Here is a 21742-nt window from a genome sequence, read left to right as displayed (position 1 = left end):
TTTTTCTTCCCTGTCCCGTTTCCCGGGATGTCACTAAGAGGGCTTTGGTGTCTTCAGCTATTTCCCATCTTTTGGACATTAGAGCCATCCAGGAAGTCCCTCGCGATCAGTGGGGCCGGGGTTTTTACTCCCGTTTGTTTCTTGTTCAGAAGTCCTCGGGGGGGTGGCGTCCCATCTTAGATTTGAAGGCTTTGAACCGGTACGTTACTTACCGCCGGTTCAAAATGCATTCTTTGTCCACCATATTGGAATGCATTCGCCCAGGAGACTGGCTCTCTTCTATAGATTTAACCGAGGCATACCTTCACATACGTATTGCTCCTTCCCACCGTCAGTATCTCCGTTTTTGTTTTTTGGGACGACATTACCAGTATAGGGCTCTCCCCTTCGGTCTTTCCTCTGCTCCAAGGGTCTTCACTAAGATCATGGCCGCCCTTATTGGGCATATTCGGACCCTTTCTATCCGTTTGCAATTTTATTTGGATGACATTTTGGTTCTGTCCTCCTCTTCCTCTTCGGCCCAGCGGGATCTGTCCTCTGTTTTGTCCATATTACAGGCTCATGGTTTCTCGATTAATTGGGACAAGAGCCACCTTGTCCTGGGTCCCCAGATTATCCACTTGGGGGCTTCCATTGACACGGTTTCTTCTTTAGTTTCCCTCTCCCCAGAGCGCCAGGTCAGTCTTTCTTCTCTAGCATCTCAGTGTCTGGGGGAGGGTTCTTGTTCAGCACTAAAGCTTTCCCGTTTGTTGGGCAAAATGGTCTCCACTTTTGGAATAGTTCCTTGGTCTCAATTACACAGCAGACAGCTCCAGTGGTTTCTGCTTCCTCACCAACGGGCCGGCTGCAGTTCCTCTCTCGTCCTACTTCGCTTGTCCCCGCAAGTTTCCGCGTCCCTTCATTGGTGGACTTGGACGCCATCGCGCGAGGCACCTTCTTTCGAGAACCTCACCGTCTGTCGCTGGTGACAGATGCCAGCCTTCTAGGCTGGGGGGCCCATCTTCTTCACCATCAAGCCCAGGGCCTTTGGATGGTGTGAGAACATCAGAACAACATCAACTTTTTGGAGCTGCGAGCGGTCCATCTGGCTCCCCTTCGTTTTCAGCATCTCGTGGAGGGCAAGGATCTCCTTGTCCTAACGGACAATATTTCCACAAAGGCCCATATCAACAGGCAGGGGGGCACTCGTTCCCGATTGCTTCTAACAGAGTCTCTGCGCCTGGGCTTGTGGGCCGAGTGTCACCTCCGGTCCCTCAGGGCAGATTACATCTCGGGGGCCTTGAACGTGCAGGCGGATGCCCTCAGTCGCCACATTCTGGACCCTGGGGAATGGTGCATTCCACAGGCCCTATTTCAGAAGATCGTCGGCAGGTTTGGGACGCCTGTTGTTGATTTATTCGCCTCCTCATCGAACCGTCGGGTCCCTCGGTTCTTCTCCCGTTATCCGGACCCTCAGGCGGAAGCCACGAACGCCCTCCACAGTCCCTGGCCACCCGGCCTCCTCTACGCGTTCCTGCCTCTGCCCCTTCTGTCAAAGGTGATTCGGAAACTCCTGGAGGAGAGGGCAGAACTGATTCTCATTGCCCCGCATTGGCCCCGTCAGCCCTGGTATGCGGATCTCCGCTCCCTGTCGGTAGCAGCTCCCTGGCGCATTCCTCGAGCCTCCCTTTCGCTGTCCCAGGGGGCACTCCAGCATCCAGATCCGTCGGGCCTCCAATTGACCGCTTGGAGGCTGAGCGGCGTCTCCTAACCGATGCCTGCGTCCCTCCACGGGTCATCTCCATTATGCAGGCTGCCCGCCGCGGCTCCACCACACGGATCTATGGGGCAACATGGACCGCTTTTTCTTCCTGGTGTAGGCGGAATTCGGTGGATCCCTTGACTGCTCCTGTAATTGCGGTTCTTTCTTTTCTACTGGAGGGGTTTGATGCTGGTTTGGCCCTTCTACCCTGCGCAGACAGGTGTCTGCTCTTTCTACAGTCCTAACGTGTGGCTCTAAAGACTCTCTCGCCCGTCATCCTCTCATCAGAACTTTTATGTGTGGAGCGACTAATTTGCAACCTCCGGTGGTCCACCGGTTTCCTACCTGGAATTTGAATTCCGTCCTTCGGGCTCTTCTTGACTCTCCGTTTGAGCCTCTCCGCGAGGTTTCCCTGCGTTTTCTGTCGTTCAAAGTGTTGTTCTTGGTGGCGATCACATCGGCTCGTCGTATTTCAGAGTTGGGGGCTCTCTCCATTCGCCAGGACCTTTGTATTTTCCACAAGGACAGAGTGGTTCTCCGCCTTGATCCAGCCTTTCTCCCTAAAGTGAACTCCCTTTTTCATCGGTCTCAAGAATTGGTCCTCCCTAACTTCTATCCTCGTCCGTCTCATCGCCTAGAACGTTCCTGGCTTACTCTGGACGTACGACGAGCCCTCCGGATTTATATTTCGCGGACAAGCTCCTTCCGCAAGACGGAAGCCCTATTTGTATCGTTCCAGTCGGAGTCCATTGGTACTCGGGTCTCTGGACCTACTCTGGGCCGATGGCTTCGGGCCACCATCGCAACGGCTTACCAGCGTCTCCATCTGCCGGTCCCTCCTCGGATTACGGCGCATTCAACCCGGAGTGCCGCAACTTCCGCAGCCTGGGCTACCCGCGCTCCATTGGAAGAAGTCTGTCGTGCAGCCACATGGACATCTCTCACGCCTTTTATCAGACACTACCGGGTGGATGCCTTTGCTTCTTCGGACGCTGCTTTCGGCCGCCGGGTCCTGCAAGCGGTTCATCGTCCGTGACTTCGGCAGATCCGGTTTTCTTCTTCTTTCTCCCACCCTGGAGGACATTCAGCTTTGGTATGTCCCCAGAGTGACAGCCGTTTCCCTTATTACGGAGAATGGACGTTGGTCTTACCTGATACGTCCGTTCTCGTTATAGGGAAACGTCTGTCACGCCCTCCCTGATGGGGCTAAGGGGTGGGAGGTGTACTAATTCTTTCTCGTTCTAGGGAGACACTTCAGTCTACGCAACGCCCTCGCTGAAACACTGGGCCAAGGGGGCGGAGCTACGTTATTTTATAGGACTCGGTCACATGCATGGAACTGTCGAACCCCCAGAGTGACAGACGTTTCCCTATAACGAGAACGGACGTATCAGGTAAGACCAACGTCCATTCAAAATTTATATTCAGCAAAATCCAAGGAGTTCCTTTCTTGGATTCTTGCTTCAACTGGCAGGAGGCATCCAACTCCTGCAAGGGGAGCAAACAGGCTGGCCTGCTCCCCGGTCTAACCGGCATAGTTGTCGTTATCCAGCTCAGCATGACAGAGCCGAGGTCCCTCTAATTTTCCTGCAATCAGCGGAGGGGACTAGAGTCACTGCCCGGTCTCTGGTGCAAACTCTGTAGCGGCAAAGGAATCAGCCACAGCAGCAGTGTAAGGGCCTGGTGGCTCAGCAGACTAAAAGCATTGTGATTAACACCAGCTGTCTGCAATTACTGTAAGTTCAAATCTCACCAGGCTCAAGGTTGACTCAGCCTTCCATCCTTTCTAAGGTAGGTAAAATGAGGACCCAGTTTGTGGGGGCATTAAGCTGACTTTGTATAAATATACAAAAGTATGAAGGCTATTGCTTAATGCATTGTAAGCTGCCCTGAGTCTCCGGAGAAGGGCGGCATATAAATCAATTTAAAAAAAAAAAAAGTGTTCCAATGCGGAACGAGCCTGCTTTCAACAGGCAGAATATACAATGGAGAATTCTGTGGCAACAGACTGCTGCAAAGAAACAGAGCAGGTGGGGAGGAGCAAAGCCTCCCAGCCAAAACTCAGACCCCTAAGAAAAGCTCCTCAACACCGAGGTTGGCCATCAAAGGAGTGGCTGCTCTTTTGGAGGAAATGGCTTTCAGGGCAAAAGCCATTTCCTCCAAAAAGGCCTCTAAGGCCGAGGAGAAGGATGCATGGAGGTGGACAAAGAGATCGCCAGAGTGGAGAGAGAGGCAGAGCAGAAGAGGCAGGTAAATTCCCCCAGAAGTGAAGCTGTCATTTTCCAATCTTTCCAGCCTCAGCCATTGGAGCCTCTGGATGAGGCAAGGCAAGTAAACAACCTGAGCTCCCAGGTCTGGTCTCCAGATGGTGCTAAGCAATGCTCTCAGCAATACTTTCCAATGCCAGACAGCAATGAGGCCTGTTTTAATTCCCTATCAAATCTGCTTCCAGGAGTAGGACATTGGGAACAATATTTGAAAAGAGTGAGGCCTACCCCCAGCGGCCACCTTTACCCCCACAGTGGGGGGACTCAGCCCAGGGGACAATCAAGAACCTGAAATCTCTCAAATGAGATGCTTGATTTCAGAGGCCATCGCATAAGGGATTGCTGTAGGCATGCAGCAAAGCTGTCATCTGGCATCTGAAATTGCCCTGCGCTAAGGACAGCATCAGGCAACCCAGGTTCCAAGAGAGTTATCGGCCCTCCAAAAGCCTCATTCTCCCACATCATCCATGCAGAGCCAGTCATTGCTCTCGGATGAGGAGGGGCAGAAAGAACTGGAACTTTCTGAGGATGAAGGGATGGTCCCAGACCACCCGGCCTTCAGAAGGCTCTTTCACCCTGCTCTCTTATTCAAGGCCAAGAATACAGTTTGCATGGGAGTGGATCCAACTACATCAGATCCTACCTTGGGTTTGACTGACCCAAGTGAATTACTTTTTTCAGAATCTGTCACAGAAAATGAGGTGATCCCCTCACCAAAATTATTTCTGGACATGGTCCAACAGCAATGGGACTTGCCAGGGGTATACCCCAACCCGAGTGGGAGCGACAAAAAAAATTTTACAACATGGCCCCAGAACTCACTGTGGTGCTACAAATGCCAGCAATAGACGGTTCTGTGGCGGCCTTGGCATCCTTTATCATCATGTACAATGACATGGTGGATGCTCTAAAAACAGAGGACAGGAGGGCAGAGCTGACGCTCTAAAAAGGCCATCAGGCGGCTGCCTGTAGGTCAAAGTGGCTACGGCTGCCTCCTTCTTCAGTAGGACCTCCTTGCTCTGGCTTAAGCAAGTGGGAGTCCCGGCTGATGACCTCCGCACTCACCAGGATCTACATAAACTGCTAGCAGCAACAGAATTTTCTGCTGATGCCACACTAAATGCTGCCAAATTCGCTTGCAGGGCCATTGCCTCATCGGTGACAGCCCGCCGCCTGCTGTGGCTTCGGCACTGGCAGGCAGTCATGAGATAAAAATGGAAGCTAGCCTCTGACCCCTCCAAGGGGGACAAGCTATTTGGGGAAGCCTTAGACCCCATTGTGGTAGAGACAAAGGACAAGAAGAAGATCCTACCCCCTCTATCCAGGTCATCCAAGATGACCGCTCCTCCCCCTCCCCTTATTTTCATAGGCCCACATTTAGACCAGCTGACACTGGATCTGACTTTTCACCCCACAGAGGGCGTACTTCCCAAGGCAGGATCACCAGCCTGATAGGTCCGGGTATAGAGATAGGAAAAGGCAGCAGTTCCAGGCCAAATGGCTATTTCGTGGCAACGGAAGTTGCCCCTTTCACTGCTCCAGATTACTGCGAGTCCAACCCTCCCATTGGTGGCTATCTAAGCCTCTTCGTCAATCAGTGGGAGGAAACTACCACAGATGCATGGGTCCTGAACATGGTAAGACTAGATTGTCCCCTTGAATTTCTCTCCACACCCCCAAGCTTCTTGATTTGTTGCCCCATCTCAAACATGGAGGCCGCAGTCCAACACCTGTTGAACATTTGAGCCATCCAACCAGTCCTAGAGGACCAGCAGGGGCAGTTTTACTCCATCCTATTCGTAATCCCAAAGACCTCAGGGGGTAGAGAGCAATTCTGGACCTAAAGAAATTGAACAGGCATCTGGTTTACAGGAGGTTCAAGATGCATTCCCTCCAGTCCATACTGGAGAGCATCCGGGAAGATGACTTCTTGACATCAATAGACCTAACAGAGGCATACCTCCACATATCTATCCTTCCAACTCACTGACGATTCCTGCAAACCAACAGCATTATCAATACACGGTCCTGCCACTCAGCCTGTCTTCAGCACCCAGGACATTCACCAAGATTCTGGTGACACTATCGGCCCACCTCAGGACTATTCCTATCTGGGTCCAACATTACTTGGATAACATTTTGATTCAGCCTTCCTCTCACCTTTGGGCGACAGAGGATTTGAGAGTCACAATCCCGGTCCCACAGGACCATGGATTTTCCATCAATTATGAAAAGAGCCACCTCGCTCCCACCTCGCTCCCACTAACTGACTACTTCACCTGGGAGCACTTATAGATACTGCATCCTGCATGGTGTCCCTATCCCAGGAGCACCAGGACAGCATCAGAGCCTTAGCAGCTCAGATCCAGGCAGACCGAACAGTGCCCCTGGCCCTCCTCTCACAACTTCTGGGCAAGATGGTGTCCTGCATCTCCATCATCCCCTGGGCACGCCTGCATGCCAGAACCTTACAGTGGTTCCTCCTGCCTTACCAACCATCCACAGGAACAACTCAACTGTCAAGGTCTGGGTTCCACCAAAAGTACTCCAATCACTCCAGTGGTGCATGTCCCAGGCAGCAGCCACGGGATGCTCCTTCAAGGAGCCGAACTATCTGACCATCACCACGATGCCAGCCTCTTTGGCTGGGGTGCCCATTTATGGTCCCAGATGACACAGGGGCAGTGGTCTTAGAGGATTTATGGAACAATATCAATTGGCTAGAGCTCAGGGCAGCCCACTTAGCCCTCAGACAGTTTCAGGACCCTATCTCCAGTCACCATGTACTCATATTGATGGACCAAGGCCCATATCAATTGCCAAGAGGGCACCCATTCCACGTCCCTCATGCAGGAAGCTGAATGCTTGGGACTCTGGACGGAACATTTCCTATCCCTGAGAGCAGAGCATATCTCAGGAACAGCGAATGTACAAGTGGACTGGCTCAGCAGTTGACCACTCAGAGTGACACCTCCATCCCAACCTGTTCAAGGCACTGTCTGAACGGTTCAGTTCTCCGATCCTGGACCTGTTTGCTACCCCATCAAACAGCCAGCTACCCAGGTTTTATACCAGGTTTGCAACAACCAGGGTGGAAGAGGTCAATGCACTCCACATTCCGTGGCCCTGAGGACTACTACACCTTTCCTCCTCTTCTCCTCATCCCAGGGGTAATAAGGAAGGTACTGGCAGAGAGGGCAGAAATCCTGCTCCTGACTCCCCACTGGCCCAGAAGGCCATGGACAACTTCTCCAACAAAGTAATACAGACCATCCAAAGCTGCTATTGACCGTCTCTATATATAGGTGGCCCAGATCCTGGAATTCCTGCAGGAAGGACTGGACAAGGGCCTGTCACCTAGTATGATACTCAGGCAAGTGGCATCTCTGTCCTCTGCATTATCATGCAGGGATCTGGAGTCCCTCATCCAAAACAGTAGTGAAATGTAAAATTTGTTACTACGGGTTCTGTGGGCGTGGCTTGGTGGGGGGGTAATGTGACTGGGTGGATGTGGCCAACTTTTTTTTTTTAACTTTTAAAACCATTTTTTCTACAATCTCTTCAGTTGTTTTTAAAAGTTGCCAATCAGGCAACTCAGCTGGGATCATCAGAGCCTTTTAAAAGCATTTTTTCTACAACCTCTTCGGCCGAAGAGGTTGTAGAAAAAATGTTTTTAAAAGAAAAAAAGCCTCTGACGATCAGGCAACTCAGCTGGGATCGTCAGAGGCTTTTAAAAGCATTTTTTCGGCCGAAGAGGTTGTAGAAAAAATACTTTAAATTTTTTTTAAAAAGCCTCTGATGATTGCGCGGCTCAGATGGGCATGGGGGGGGGCAGAGATTTTTGCTACCAGTTGTCCGAACCACCATCGCTACTGGATCAGGTGATCCGGCCCGAACCGGGAGCATTTCACCCCTGATCCAAGACCCTATTGTGCGCAGCTTCATCAGAGGCACGGCTAATCTAAGGCCCCTGGTGGTACACAGGTATCCCACCTGGAACCTACCCAAGGTCCTACAGGCTCTATCCTCTGCGCCCTTCGAACATTACGATCTGCCAATCTGCGTTTCCTCACTTGTAAGGTGCCTTTCTCGTAGCCATCACTTCAGCCAGGCAAATCCTCTCTATAAGGGAAGATCTGTGATCTTTCATTCAAACAGAGTGATTCTGCGATTGGACCCTTCTTTCCTTCCCAAGGTTAATTTCTCGTTTCATGGGGCACAGGAAATAATTTTGCCGGACTTCTACCCTGGCCCTGGCCCTTTTCCCTGGACAAAAAATGGCACACCTTGGATGTAAGGAGGGCCGTTTGCATTTATATTAAGAGAACGGCCTCTTTCAGAAAGATGGAGTCCCTGTTTATATCATTTTAACCCTCTATATTGGGTAACAAGGTTACAGCATCGACTAAGCCAGTGGATACGAGCATGCATCGCCAAAGTGTACAAGCTTCATGTTCTTCTTGTACCTTGGTGAGTGACAGCCCACTCCACTAGAAGCACAGCCACGATGGCAGCGTGGGCCACACAGGCTTCCATTGACGAAATATGTAGAGCAGCAACTTGTCCTCTCCATCCCTGTTTACAAGACATTATAGGCTGGACGCATTCGCTTCCACTGAAGCGGCCTTCAGCAGACGAGTTCTCCCGAAGGTGTACCCAGGCTTGGGGACTTGGGATCAGACCGCTGCCCATCCTTAGGACCAGCCAGCTTCGGTATGTCCCATTCCTTGGATTCTCCTCAGCACACTGAAGAAGGAGTGTTGGTCTCCTTCTTGGTGTGCTGAGAATCCAACCCCACCCTGGCGACCATCTGGTCCAGAGTCCAGGAGTGGCCAAAATCAGCACAGAAACACCTCAGGTCAATCACTACGCTTTCATCAAAACTGGGCCTCAGAGAAGGGAGGAGTGACCACAGAAGTTTGACAGACTTAGTCTAATGAGCAGCAAGACAGAGTTAACCCATTCCTTGGATTCTCTCTCAGCACACCGAGAAGGAGCGTGTCAGGTAAGGCCAACACCCCTTCTCCATTCAATTGTGTATGAGAGTTTGTCTTAAAAACAAACTAGTCATCATCTGAATTCTTCCAGCATGGATGTTGCTGGTGCATAACCATTCGTGGAAATGAAGTTTTAAAAAAAGAAAACAGTATGAGGGAAAGTTTTTCAACTGTGGGATATTTCAACATAATTTCCCCAAATAATTATTGTCCTGTTATCCATGTTTTCTATTGCCATAGAAACCTAGCAGTTTCAAGGTGATTGCAGAGATTTAGATTTTTGGTCTCTTGGGTGTGACACATTCATTGTCCAAATGGACTTGTGCAGCTAAAATGTAGCCACTGTTTTGAAAAGCTGGAATCACTTTACTGATTCTTGTCTCAAATCCAGCATATATAAGATCTGATATTCCAAAAGAGAGTGAGGAAAAAATATGCCTGTGAACTGAAGTCATATCTGTACCGGGTTGTATTCTGAGAAGAGAAGTTAGAGGTTGAACATTCCCTAAGAGTAACTGCCATTGGGAAGAGAAATCTCTACTGTGCAGGCTGCAGAAGCATTAGGGCCAAGTCCTTTCAGTGACATGTCTTAAACTAATAATTTACAGAATATGCACTAATTAAGTGGAAAGGTCAACCAGTCTATTTAAACAACAACAACAATAATATATAATTGTGGAAACAAGAATTTTAGTCCTTCCCATAGCAGACATCTCAGACCAGTTATAGGCAAGCAGATTCATTTCCTACCACCAGTCTGCAACTGTAATCTGTAACTGCCTGATCCGTTGGTTTTTCTCAAGGAAAATATTATTTTAAAACTGAAACATCTTGGACAAGCTTTAATTGCCTCAGTAGCCAATTTACCATAAAATGACCTATGAAACTATGCCCTCAGTAAATAGGCTAGCAGATGGGTGAGTACTGTGGAGTTCAAGCCAGATTCTTACTAAGGATAGTATTACAAACTATTATGAACCACAAGAGAATCACCAAAATCTTAGATGAGAAATCAGACTTAATTCTTGTCCAACCCTAATCCCAAACGAAATCTTTGATTTTATTCAAGATTACTTTTAAGGGGATTATTGTACAGTACAGTTTAAGTACTCTGATATATTATTTATGTTGCTTAATCATTACAGCTCTTGCCTACTTTAATCATTTTATATATAAAATAATTTAATCTGCCTACTTTTAATCTAGTTGGCATCATCCAGCTAATGTTCACCACCTTTAAGTCTCAGTAGTTTCAATAGGAAGAAGCAGCATGTGGTTAAAATATCTTAAATTTTAACTGCTTTATTTAGAAATTCTCAAATTTATTTAAAAGTGTTCAAATTAGTCACTGGAGAAATAAATATTATACAGAATTAGCAGAATTAGTTACAACTATTTATAATAGTGTCTGGTTAAATCAATTCTGTAGTGGCGGGTAACAATTATGTTAGATACACTACCAATATTTGAGAAATTATAAAGCTGTTATTGTATGTCAAAATAAACAAAAGTTGGGCACATGGCAAGCCACTTCCCAAGTCTCACCAACAAAGAGTTGGGCCTGCATGGGAAGCCACTCCCCACCAACTTAAGGTGATAAAAATAGGTCCTGAAGCCTGCCCAGACTTTTGAATCGTTTTTGGATCCAAGACTTGGCAGCTTCCATCACTCTGGCTAGTGCCTGGTAGCCTAGTAGTGGATGCTGGGTAAAGCAATCTGATTTACTGATGGAGCTTCATGGTGAGAAGAGGGGACCAGGTGTATGTCTTGGGCAGTTATTTCTACTACTGGTTTAAAATTAGGGGCTCTTTTACCAAATTCTTACAGTACACAAGAAACAGAATTAGTGGCTGTTCAAAAGGTACTGCAGCATGTGATAGGCAAAGAGGGGGAAAGCATCTGCATAGACAGTGAATATGTTATGAAAGGGATTACTCAATACATGCAATACTGGGCAACAGATCAGTGGGTATCAGCTTTAGACAACCTGCTAACACACTGAGAAATATGGCTCAATGGGTACATGCTTTAGTAGTGGTAAGTAAATTGGGGGGAAAGGAATAGATTGTTTTGTACCTGCATGATATGGCCCATGAGAGAGTAGAGAAGATCTTGGCAAAGGCACGTCAAGTTGCAACATGGCCCAACCAATGGTAAATAATTCAACACATTGTTGACAATTGCCTGGAATGCCAAGTTCAAAAATGGGATTATTCTAAATTGCAGCTTCCACTGTATGGTCAAAGACAAATTGGTCCATGGTATACAATTTTCCTGGACTACATTGAGGGATTACCAAGAACTAAGAATGGTTGTACACTTCTTTTAGTTGTAGTAGATGGATTTTCTGGTTGGGTGGAAGCCTTTCCCATATGCAATAATACTGCAGAAACCAGTGCAAGGTTGTTGTACCAAGAAGTCTTTTGTCGCTGGGGCCATTCCAGATTTCAAAAGATAGGAGCAATCTTTTGTTAGTCAGCTCTTTGAAGCTTTTACCAGTTAGGGATCAAACGCAAGTGACACATAGTGTATCGGCCTGGAGAGTAATGGAAAATGTGAACACATGAATGGCACCATTAAAACTGCATTAAGGAAACTGTTTCCAACACTCACATCCATGGGCAGACTTTCTGCCAACTGTTCTAATAGCCAGCGTTCTAGCAGATCAACTGGATACAGTTCCTATGAAATCCTGTTTGGTTTCCCCATGCACCTTGGGGTGCACTTGGAAAACAAAGGAGGATATGTAGATTGGAATCCAGAATGGCTTAAAAACTTAGCAGAAGTAAGACCAGATTTTGCTAAAGCTTTAGAACAAGCTAATGCTACTTCCAGAGAGCCCAAAATTATTACATTAAGCCAGAAAATTGAATTATGGTGAAGAAAACCAAAGGGATCCCTAGGACATGCTGGAAGGGACCACCTATGGTCCTTGATGTAATTTCACACCACTTAGTATATCTGGACACAAACCGATAGTAGCATCGCTCCAAAGGTAAGCCTTTGTAAATATGCTTGATCCACTCCTGGTTTTGATTACACCTCCCCTCCCTCCTCTCTTTCTCTCCATTTTATCCGTAGGACTCAAGTCAGGAAGACCTACATTCTCTTCAAAATACTCCTGGGACAATGCCTAGAAGCACAGCAGCACAGTCATGACAACAATTTTTTTGTAGAATTGGCACAAATAGCTATGAACAGCATAGCATTTTTGTGTAGGGAGACTTTTGACAATGGGGGAAGTCACATCCACTTGCTTCTTTGGAATACCCTCAAGCCAAGAGATATTAAGTAAGAGATGTTACTCCTTTAAAGGAGTTTACAAGTGACTCGTGGGAGGGAATGTTCTATTATTTTGGATTATCTTCAGAATCAAAATGAAGGACAAACCAGAGTATGTTTTAGGTGTAACTAATGCAACTCAGTGTATACTGTATAGTTCAATAACTTTGGGAATAGTAAACGCCTAATGCCCTCAAATTCTCCTGTTTTTACTTGTGAAAAGATTTATAATGTCTCCTATGCCCACCCCCGATTATTTTTACCTAAAGGTTTATTTTTGCTGTGTGGGAAGGAGACTCATATTTATGTCCCAGCCCACAATTTGGGGGGGGTGGGCTTGTGCCATTGGGCACTTGACCTCTCTATATGCCCTCCCTTCCATGCAAATTAGTCCATCAACTATTTTTCTATTGTGAGAGCGATATGACACTTATCCAAAACAGAAGTCATGTCTCTAACTCTTAGTAGAGGTCCCTGTCCTGGCCAAAAGAGCTTACATGGATCTTTAAAAAGTGGTGAGCATCCTAGCTAAAAGTGCCATCCTTATATCCTCCCTCATCTCTGCTCGGACAGAAGAAATGACAGACATCAGGACTACAGTCATCCAAAATCATGTGGCTCTTTATTATCTACTATTAAGGGTGAATCAGGGTTGTGAATCCTTTAACAGTCTTTGCAACAATAAGAATTATATTGAAGCAAAACTAGCCAAGCTTAAGACTCTAGATGTGGTCTTGGCTCACATCTTGGTTACCTGATTTGGGATCCTGGAGAAGGAAAATTGTCCATTTTTTTTCTTTGTATTCTTTGCCTTTGTATTAATCCCCTTGGTTTTCAGTGTGTTAGATTTGTATTCCTAAAATATTGTACCTCCCTGCCAACTGGACAGCAAACCTATTGGCAAAAAAACCTACAAAAACCTGTAATGCTCTGAGTGGGTGATGAGTGAGTCCCATTTGCGGCATCTCCTGTTTAACTCTATGCCAGGGGAAGGAATGTGTGAGACTCGGTCAACGCCACCATACCTAAAAGTACCAAAGTCATATAAACAGGGTAGACAAAGCCAGGAAAAGTTCCCTCAGGGAAAAACCCAAGTTGATAAGGGAACAAAAGGACAAAAGTTGGGCCTGAGCACATGGCAAGCCCCTCTCCAAATGTCACCAACAAAGGAGTTGGCCTGCATGGGAAGCTACTTCCCACCAACTCTAGGGAATAAAAAGAGGTCCTGAAGCCTGCCCAGTCTTTTTGAATTATTTTTGGTGGCTTCCGTCCCTCTGGCTAGTGCCTGGCAGCCTAGTAGTAGATGCTAGGTAAGTCTGGATGAGTGTGTGTGTGAGAGAGAGAGAAAAGAGAGAGAGAGATCAGTAAAAGTTTGCTGTTATACTTTAAAAATAAAATTTTAAAGAACCGTTTGTGCCTCAGTGTTCAGTTGACTTGGGACTGAGTGTTGCGGTTTTACAGGCCTGTGAGTGTGCGGGAGAGTGACCATAAACTGAACTGAGAGCATACTTGTGTAATATTCCCCAAATTGTACTCACACAATTTTTGACAGTACAGCTGTTTAGTGTGGCTTCCCGAGAGTCTGGAGGTGTACAAGAGCACAGCCCATTCATGCATGATCTCTACAGTTTCTAAAAATCATGTGAGAACAGGGAATACTTTTGAGAACAATTGTCAAATGTTGGTGAACCCTGGCGTGACACCCAAAATATGACATGTCACTTTTTACCCACATGACAGATTTGGCATCATTGGTTTAAACAATATTCCTACAACATAATCATTTACTAGCACACAATTGTTACTCTCAGGTGAAAAAAGTAAATAAGTTAATCTATTCTTATTAACTATATTTTTTCATAAAGATGTTCAGAATTAATCTAATATACAGAATGGACAGAAAATTTTCCCTCAGTAAAACATTTGTTTTTATTTACCTATGCCTCAATGTCATCATTTCTATTATATAACCTTGATTTCTAAGTTCATCAGATAACTGAAGCAGATAAGAATACGTAAAATATCATGAAATAAAATGTGGTGTACAGAAATCACTTATCATGTTTTAATAATATTTATCTGATAGTATTCATCTAACAGTTTTTAGAATATGACAGGTAATGTACTTAATGAATTTTGCTTAAATAATTCCTCCAAAGTTCTATTATTCATAAAACAGAAGTACAGAATCTTTTTGAATAGTTTATGATGCAATTGTAATAAAGTCATTACTCTGTCAAAATAAACATTCAATCAAGCTGTTATCATTACAGTAGAAGCATAATTCTGTTAACAGTCTGAATATTTATTTTAAAGTTTTAACATTCTTCCTAATTGCTTTATTTCCTCTGAATAAATCATTATTTCCCCAATGACCTTGTAGAAAGATCAAATACCAGATGTATTACGATGACCTATTTTAAATGGATGTTGCTTACCTGAACATCCTTTCTGGGCGCGCTGCTGAAGAATCCAAGAGCGTGGGTAATATCCCTCAGCTTGCCTGAAAACACTGAGTGTGTGTCCCTTTAAGAACTGTTGACTCCTCCCCCGGTGACTGGCTGAGGCTCAGTTTCTTTCACGAAGAATAGCACAAAGGAATAATCAAGTCCATCCGGGCTCAAGAAGCAGAAGCCGAAACAGCGAGGGTTGGATTCTTCAGCAGCGCGCCCAGAAAGGATGTTCAGGTAAGCAACATCCATTCTCTGGTGCGCTGCTTGGAAGAATCCAAGAGCGTGGGATGTACCCAAGCAAGTATCAGACGGGAGGGAAGGCTGCCTGCTCCCGGGTGGCTGGAGCCGAGATGACAGATTGCAAAACTCGCCGTCCGAAGGACGCCTCAGCCGAGGCAAAGGAGTCAATTTTATAATGGCGTACAAATGGCGTAAGCGAAGTCCATGTGGCTGCTCGACAGATGTCCAGGATGGAAGCCTGGGTGGCCCACGCAGCTGATGTCGAGGCGCTTCTCGTCGAATGCGGCAGGATGCGTCCAGGTGGAACCTTGTTGCGAAGTGTGTAAGCCGTAGAGATGCAAGCTTTGAGCCACCGTCCAATGGTGGACGATGTGACCTTGTGTCCCATCGAGGCGGGCAAGAAGGAAACAAAAAGTGCTTCCGATTGTCAGAACGGGGAAGTCCGCTTGATGTAATGCCGGAGAGCTCGCCGAACATCGAGGGTATGCCATTGGGCTTCTCTGCGATGGCGAGGTTGTGGGCAAAAATCCGGCAGGACTAGCTCTTGAGCGCGATGATAGAGCGAATTAATTTTGGGCACGAAGGCGGGGTCCAATCGGAGGACGACTCTATCCGTATGAAAGATGCAGAGGTCGGAGCAGATAGACAGAGCAGCAAGCTCAGAAACCCTCCTTGCCGAAGTGATCACCATGAGAAATACTACTTTCATAGTCAAGAAGCGAAGAGAAATAGAAGACAGGGGCTCAAAGGGTGGAGCCATCAGTGTCTGGAGCACCAGTGATAAATCCCATGATGGATATCTGTGGACCACTGGCAGACGCAGGTTGGTGGCCCCTCGGAGAAAGGTTCGGACTCTCCGATCCAGAGACAGTGGACGGTCTGCTGACTTGAACAAAACCGAGTTCAAGGCAGCAACCTGCCATCTCAGGGTATTTGGCGCTATTTGATCCAACCCGTCCTGAAGAAATTCAAGGAGAACAGGAATATAGGCTTCGGCTGGGTCGACATTCTTGCAACACCAGCGACGAAAAGCTTGCCAGGTAGCCTCGTAAATCTGTATGGTAGAAGCCCGGCGGGATGCTTGCATGGTGGTAATGACCCGCCCTGAAAGGTTGTCCCTTCTCAGGCGGTCCCTCTCAAATGCCAGACGGCCAGTTGGAGCCACTCCGGATCCGGGTGTAGGATGGCCGCCTGGCTGAGAGAGACCCTGTCCTGGGGTATTCTTCAGGGCCGGGATATCGACAAGTCCAGTAGATCCGCATACCACGGTTGACGTGGCCAGTGCGGGGCGACTAGGAGTACCTCTGCGCCCTCCGACAGGATTTTGCGCACCACCCTCGGGATGAGAGGAAATGGAGGGAAAGCGTACAGCAGGCCGGGGGGCCATGGGCATCGGAGGGCGTCCATCCCTTCGGACCCCAGGCTGGGGAATCTGGAGAAAAAACGAGGAAGCTGCGTGTTGCAGGGGCTCGCAAACAAGTCCAGGATAGGACGGCCGAATCTGGTTGACAGAAGCTGGAAAAGAGTTGGGTCCAAGCGCCACTCTGCATGATCGATCTGGGAGCGGCTTAGCCAGTCCGCCTGGGTATTGTCCGTTCCGGAGATGTGTTGGGCCGAGATGGAGAGTATGGTCCCCTCTGCCCAGGAGAAGAGGGAGATCGCTTCGTCCAGTAGTGGTTTGGAGTGGGTGCCGCCTTCTCGATTCAGATGTGCCTTGGCCATGGTGTTGTTGGTTAAGACTAGCACGTGTTGACCTTGGACGTCGGGTTGGAAATGCCGTAGGGCTAAGTGAATGGCCCTCAGCTCTAGCCAATTGATATCATGTTGTAGGTCCGTTTGTGACCAAAGGCCTTGGGTCATCTTGGCAGACAGATCGGCACCCCACCCCAGTAGACTCGCATCTGTTGTCACCGTTATCCTGTCGGGCTCCTGAAACAAGCACCCCTTCAAAATCGTGGGGGAAGTCCACCAACGCAGGGATCGAAGAATTGGACCAGGGAGCCTGACCCGCGAATTGGAGTTGCTGCCCAGAGACTTCTGATAAGGTAGAAGGAACCATTGGAGGCGGCGAGAATGGAGGCGAGCCCAAGGCATGATGTTGATGCACGAGATTAGTTTCCCGAGTAGCTGGGACAATCGTAGGATAGAAACTGTCCGGGAAGCCTGAATCTGTGCAATTGCCGTGGCAATGCTGAGACGACGATCCGGGGCCAGGAAAACGTGACACGAGGCCAAATCGATGATGGCTCCGAGGTGCTGAATATGATCAGTGGGCTGAAGGTGGCGCTTTTCCAGATTTAGGGATAAACCGTGCCGTTGCAGGGTGTTTCGATCTGCTTCCAGGTCCCGAAGAGCTTTCTGGTGAGAATCGGACAAGATGAGGATATCGTCCAGGTAGCAAAGGACTCTGATGGGAATGAGCCTTAGAGAAGCTGCCACTACTGCAAGGACCTTCGTAAAGGTCCTGGGAGCAGACGAAAGGCCGAACGGCATGGCCCTGTACTGGAAGTCCTGGTTGTCATAAGAGAACCGGAGGAAGCACCGATGGGAGGATCTGACCGGGATATGGAGGTAGGCCTCCTTGAGATCGATGGAAGTCATTTTGTCGGAATGTCTGACGGCGGCCAAAATCGAATGAAGGGACTGCATTTTGAATTTGTGGTAGGCAATTAATTTGTTTAGCTCTTTTAAATCCAAGATCCCCCTCCAGCCCCCGGAGTTCTTTGGAACCAGGAAAAATATTGAGTAGAAACCGATCCCATGATGTTCGGTGGGAACGGGCTCTATAGTGCGAATGTCCAGAAGATGCTAAATTTCCTTGGACATTAGACGTCTCTTTTCGGGGTTCCTGGAGACCGGGCATCGGATGAAGCGATGTGGTGGGCAAGAGGAAAATTCCAGGGTAAGGCCCAGATGAATAGTTTGGAGGACCCATTTGTCTGTCGTCGTGAGGGACCATTGGTGGAAAAAATGGTTGAGGCGGCCGCCGATAGGGTAGGTCTCGGAGCAGTCATTTCCCTCTCCTGAAGGGTTGAGAGGCACCGCCACGAAAGGGGCGTTTGGAAGGTTGCTGTCATCTGGTGCGGTCCCGAAAGGACTGCCTGTCGGTCGTGCGGTCGTAAGAGAAAGAGGAGGGACGGTAAGTGGAGGCGGTACTGGGACCAGGCTCGGACTGAAAGGAAGGACGTTGGCTGTATGGTAAGTAGTGACGATCTGCTCTGCGATAAGAGGAAGGCATGATTTTCCTTTTGTCCTTATCCTCTATGAGAATAGGATCCAGCGCTTCCCCGAATAGTTGTGAACCCTTATATGGAGCAGAGGCAAGTTTCCATTTGGATTTTACATCCGCACGCCAATGTCGGAGCCACAGTAGGCGGCGGGAGGTAACGGCCGATGCCAGTGATCTCGATGCGAACTTGGCCGCTGCGAGAGCCGCATCAGTGGAGTATTCTGTGGCCGCCACCAATTTGTTAATGTCCTGGTGGAGGCGCCGATCCTCAGGCGGGAGCCGCTCCTGAAGCTGGCGGAGCCAGATCAGGGAAGCTCGGTTGAAGAAGGACGCCGATGTGGCAGCGCGTATGGCCCAGGCCGCTGTCTGATGGGCCTTGCGGAACACAAGTTTGGCCCTTTTGTCCTCGGAGCGCAATCCGTCCGCAATGTCGTTGGATAACACTGCGGAGGAAGTCAGAGCAGCAATGGGGAGGTCGACTGATGGTAGCACGAGCAAATCTTGAAAGCTGGGCGCTGAGCAGAACAGCTTCTTGTCAATGCCATTGGGTGCCGCGAGCGCTCCCAGCTGGGCCCAGGGCCACTGGACGATTTCAGAAAAAAGTTGAGAACAGGGGATGAACTCCTGGTCGGGTTGCGGAACGGCAAAGAGGGCTTCATGGGGGTTAGCGGGCCCCTCATTCGCTGGCAAGGTCTTAGAAGAGGCCAAGTGTGTGGTAGCAATGGCCTTGCGAAGCAAGGCCTTGAAAAGAGATGGCTGGAAGAGTCCCGTAAATGTGGGCTTCTCAGGTAGCTCGTCCTCGTCATCCGAGAGCTCCATATCCCCTGCCTCATCATATTCAAATTGAGAGTCGTCACTGTGGCCCGACTCATGTAATGAATAGTCACCAGGGTCGACTTCGGAGCGATGAACGGCTTGTCGAGATGGTTCAGGCATGTATGCTTGAGAAGTCCCCTGGAGATGAGAGGCCTGAGGTGGTACGTTTTGAGGAAACCCCCCTGCCGTCATTCTGGACAACGTGGCTGTAATCATCACCTGAATATCGTAAGGCTGGGGACCTTCTTGGGGATGGAAGCCTGCCGCAGTGGGCGTGAACGTAGCCTCAGGCGCACAAGGAGGATGAGGAGGCTGATAAACAGCCGCTGAAGTTGAAGGAACAGCAGGGACGTCAGCCTGCTGGCAGTAAATGAGCCCTTGAGTCGCAGGGTCGACTCCTGTCGCCATCACCTGGGGAATGACCAGAGGAGGCAAAGGGTTGATGTGAGATGGAGATGCAAGCTCCTCCGTAGGGAGACTGACTTGCGGCGCGGGAGCGGGAGCCTTGCGTTGCGCCTGTTCAAATTGACGCTCTAGAGCATCATGGCGACGCTTAGCGGCCTTATCCTCAGCCGAGGAAGATTTGTGGTCCTTAGAGGAGGCGGACTTAGAAGAGCGAGATGACCGTTTAGACATCTTCTTTGGCTCCTACCCAGAAGAACGGTCAGAGGTTTTGTTCCTAGGCGGAGTTTGGCCTTGTTCCAGGTCAGAAGAAAGATCTGGATCACCCATGGCAAGTTTGAGTTTTGTTTTTTTTTTTGTTTTTTGTTTTTTATGGGGGGGGAAGGGAATCCTAGAGTCCAGGTTACATCAAGATACAACCCCCAAGAACAAAACTCTCCAAAAGGCTGGAACAGATCAGGCACGAAGGAAGGCTTGGGTGGCAAGGAAAACAGTCAAAAAGTCCCAAGTAAGCAATATAGAAGAAGGGCTACTCAAGAGTAGTCTAAGGCAGAAGACTCTCACAACACTGGAGTGAAGGCCACAAGAGACAGCAGGCTCCTAATAACATAGAGGTCTGATGGCAGGTCTGTCGAAGAGCGCTGCTGAGGCGCGGCTCTGAGGCAACAGGCAGAAAATGGCGGCGATCACAAAATGGCAGCCGCGCGGGAAAAAATGTCCTGAAAGGCGTCGCTCCTGAAGCTTTGGTAATGGAGGCCTCTCCATAGTCGGCAGCGTCTGCAGGACCGCCGGATCGCCTTCGCTCGTGAAGAGAAAAGCACGTTGCGTGCGAGCACTGACGAGCGCTCCAAACACCTCCCAAAGTGTTGCCGAGTGTGCCACAGAGCAACCGGGTAGGTACTCGGATGCCGTCCGACGATCAGGTGAAGGCAGAGGGCGGTGGCGGCAGAGGTATCAGGCCGTGAAAAAGAATCGCGTCTCCCAACCGCCTGAGTAATGAGGCACGCAGAGATGCCGATGAAAGGCAGAGCTCGGCGGCGAGGGCTATATAGGTCAAAGAGCCAGGCTCACAGAGATGCCGAGGTGGTAGGCAGAGCCCTGCAGCAGGGAGAAGCCCAGGAGGGATGTCGGAAGGCCGAAGCTTTCAGAGCGATGCTGCCTCTCGATCAGACAAGGTAGAACGAAGGAAAAAACTCACAGTTTTGAAGGTGGAAGGAGGTAGGAAAAATAAATGGAAAATAGGATGAATTGGATTACGAAGAAGGAGGAAATTCCAAAAAACACTCATTCAGGCTGCACTAAGTGAAAGGAACTGAGCCTCAGCCAGTCACCGGGGGAGGAGTCAACAGTTCTTAAAGGGACACACACTCAGTGTTTTCAGGCAAGCTGAGGGATATTACCCACGCTCTTGGATTCTTCCAAGCAGCGTGCCAGAGAACAGAAATTTTCTAAATGCTTATTGATATAAAATATTTTTTTTTGATTTGACAAGCTAGTATAAAAATATCTATTAAACATTAAAGTAATAACTTGCCATTACTTAATTTTTTTATTTATTCTTTTATTGCTTTTTTAAATAACGACAAAAACCAGAAAAAAATAAAGCAAAAGCTAATGTATTGTCAGCTAAAAAAAGACACATGGAATTTATGTTCCACTGAATTAGGTCCCATAGTTCTTCTTATGTTGTCTAATAGCACAAGCCAAAAGGTCCATACAGATATTAAAAAGGACACCCTTGACTAGTTCCTCTAAATAATGGGAAAAATAGGAGAAAACATGCCATTAACCTTCACTTTAGATTTGGACGACACATACAGTATCTTAATCCATTTTATGAATTCCAAAAAAAATCCAAATCTATTTAGTACACCAAACATGTACTATTTATGTATAATAATCATGTCAACATGTGGAAAGTGTTCAGAAAATGTGAATCCCAGAACAACTCATTGTTTTAATGAGAAACTCATATACGGGTTAAAAAAACCCATTGTAGAAAAAGAGCATACAGACTGGCTCCAAGCTGGCAGACTAACAAGACTACATTCTCTCTCTTTATTCATTGAGCCTGTATGCTGAATGTATATTGAGGAAAACCTGATAGCCAAAAGTACAAAGGATCTTTAAGCTTTCCTATGAAAAGTCAAAGAGCACAATGAAAACATGAGACTAAAGTAAATATAAAGAATAGCAAATAAGGAGCACAAGCAGCCTTAGAACTGACAATGAAGATACTAAAGTGGTGGATCGCTTCTCTCTTTTAGAGGCAATCATCAACAGTAAAGAAACAAGCAGTCAAATAATGTACTGCA

The 21742-nt window shown here is 47.9% G+C and overlaps 1 protein-coding gene and 1 pseudogene across 8 annotated transcripts in view; both read left to right on the top strand.

The window, feature by feature from the left end:
• The window catches only part of UBE2E2 (ubiquitin conjugating enzyme E2 E2), a 168942-nt gene that overhangs the window by 136316 nt on the left and 10884 nt on the right, over positions 1 to 21742 (top strand). For 4 of the 7 annotated variants that reach the window (XM_060685765.2, XM_087892571.1, XM_060685769.2 and 1 more), the window contains one exon: positions 12087 to 12296. The exons of the other annotated variants lie outside the window; for them this stretch is intronic. In XM_060685765.2, the coding sequence (XP_060541748.1) occupies positions 12087 to 12296 (210 nt within the window). The remainder of the gene's footprint in view (positions 1 to 12086; positions 12297 to 21742) is intronic. 7 annotated transcript variants of the gene reach the window in all.
• On the top strand, positions 3075 to 12080 carry LOC148114302 (uncharacterized; annotated as a pseudogene). The gene is made up of 2 exons (XR_015733643.1): positions 3075 to 3135; positions 4243 to 12080. The product of XR_015733643.1 is annotated as an uncharacterized LOC148114302 (transcript).

Source organism: Pantherophis guttatus, chromosome 4 (genome assembly GCF_059756535.1).
Source record: "Pantherophis guttatus breed Tessera chromosome 4, ASM5975653v1, whole genome shotgun sequence".
Lineage (NCBI taxonomy): Eukaryota > Metazoa > Chordata > Lepidosauria > Squamata > Colubridae > Pantherophis > Pantherophis guttatus.
This window is presented reverse-complemented; position numbering and strand designations above follow the sequence as displayed.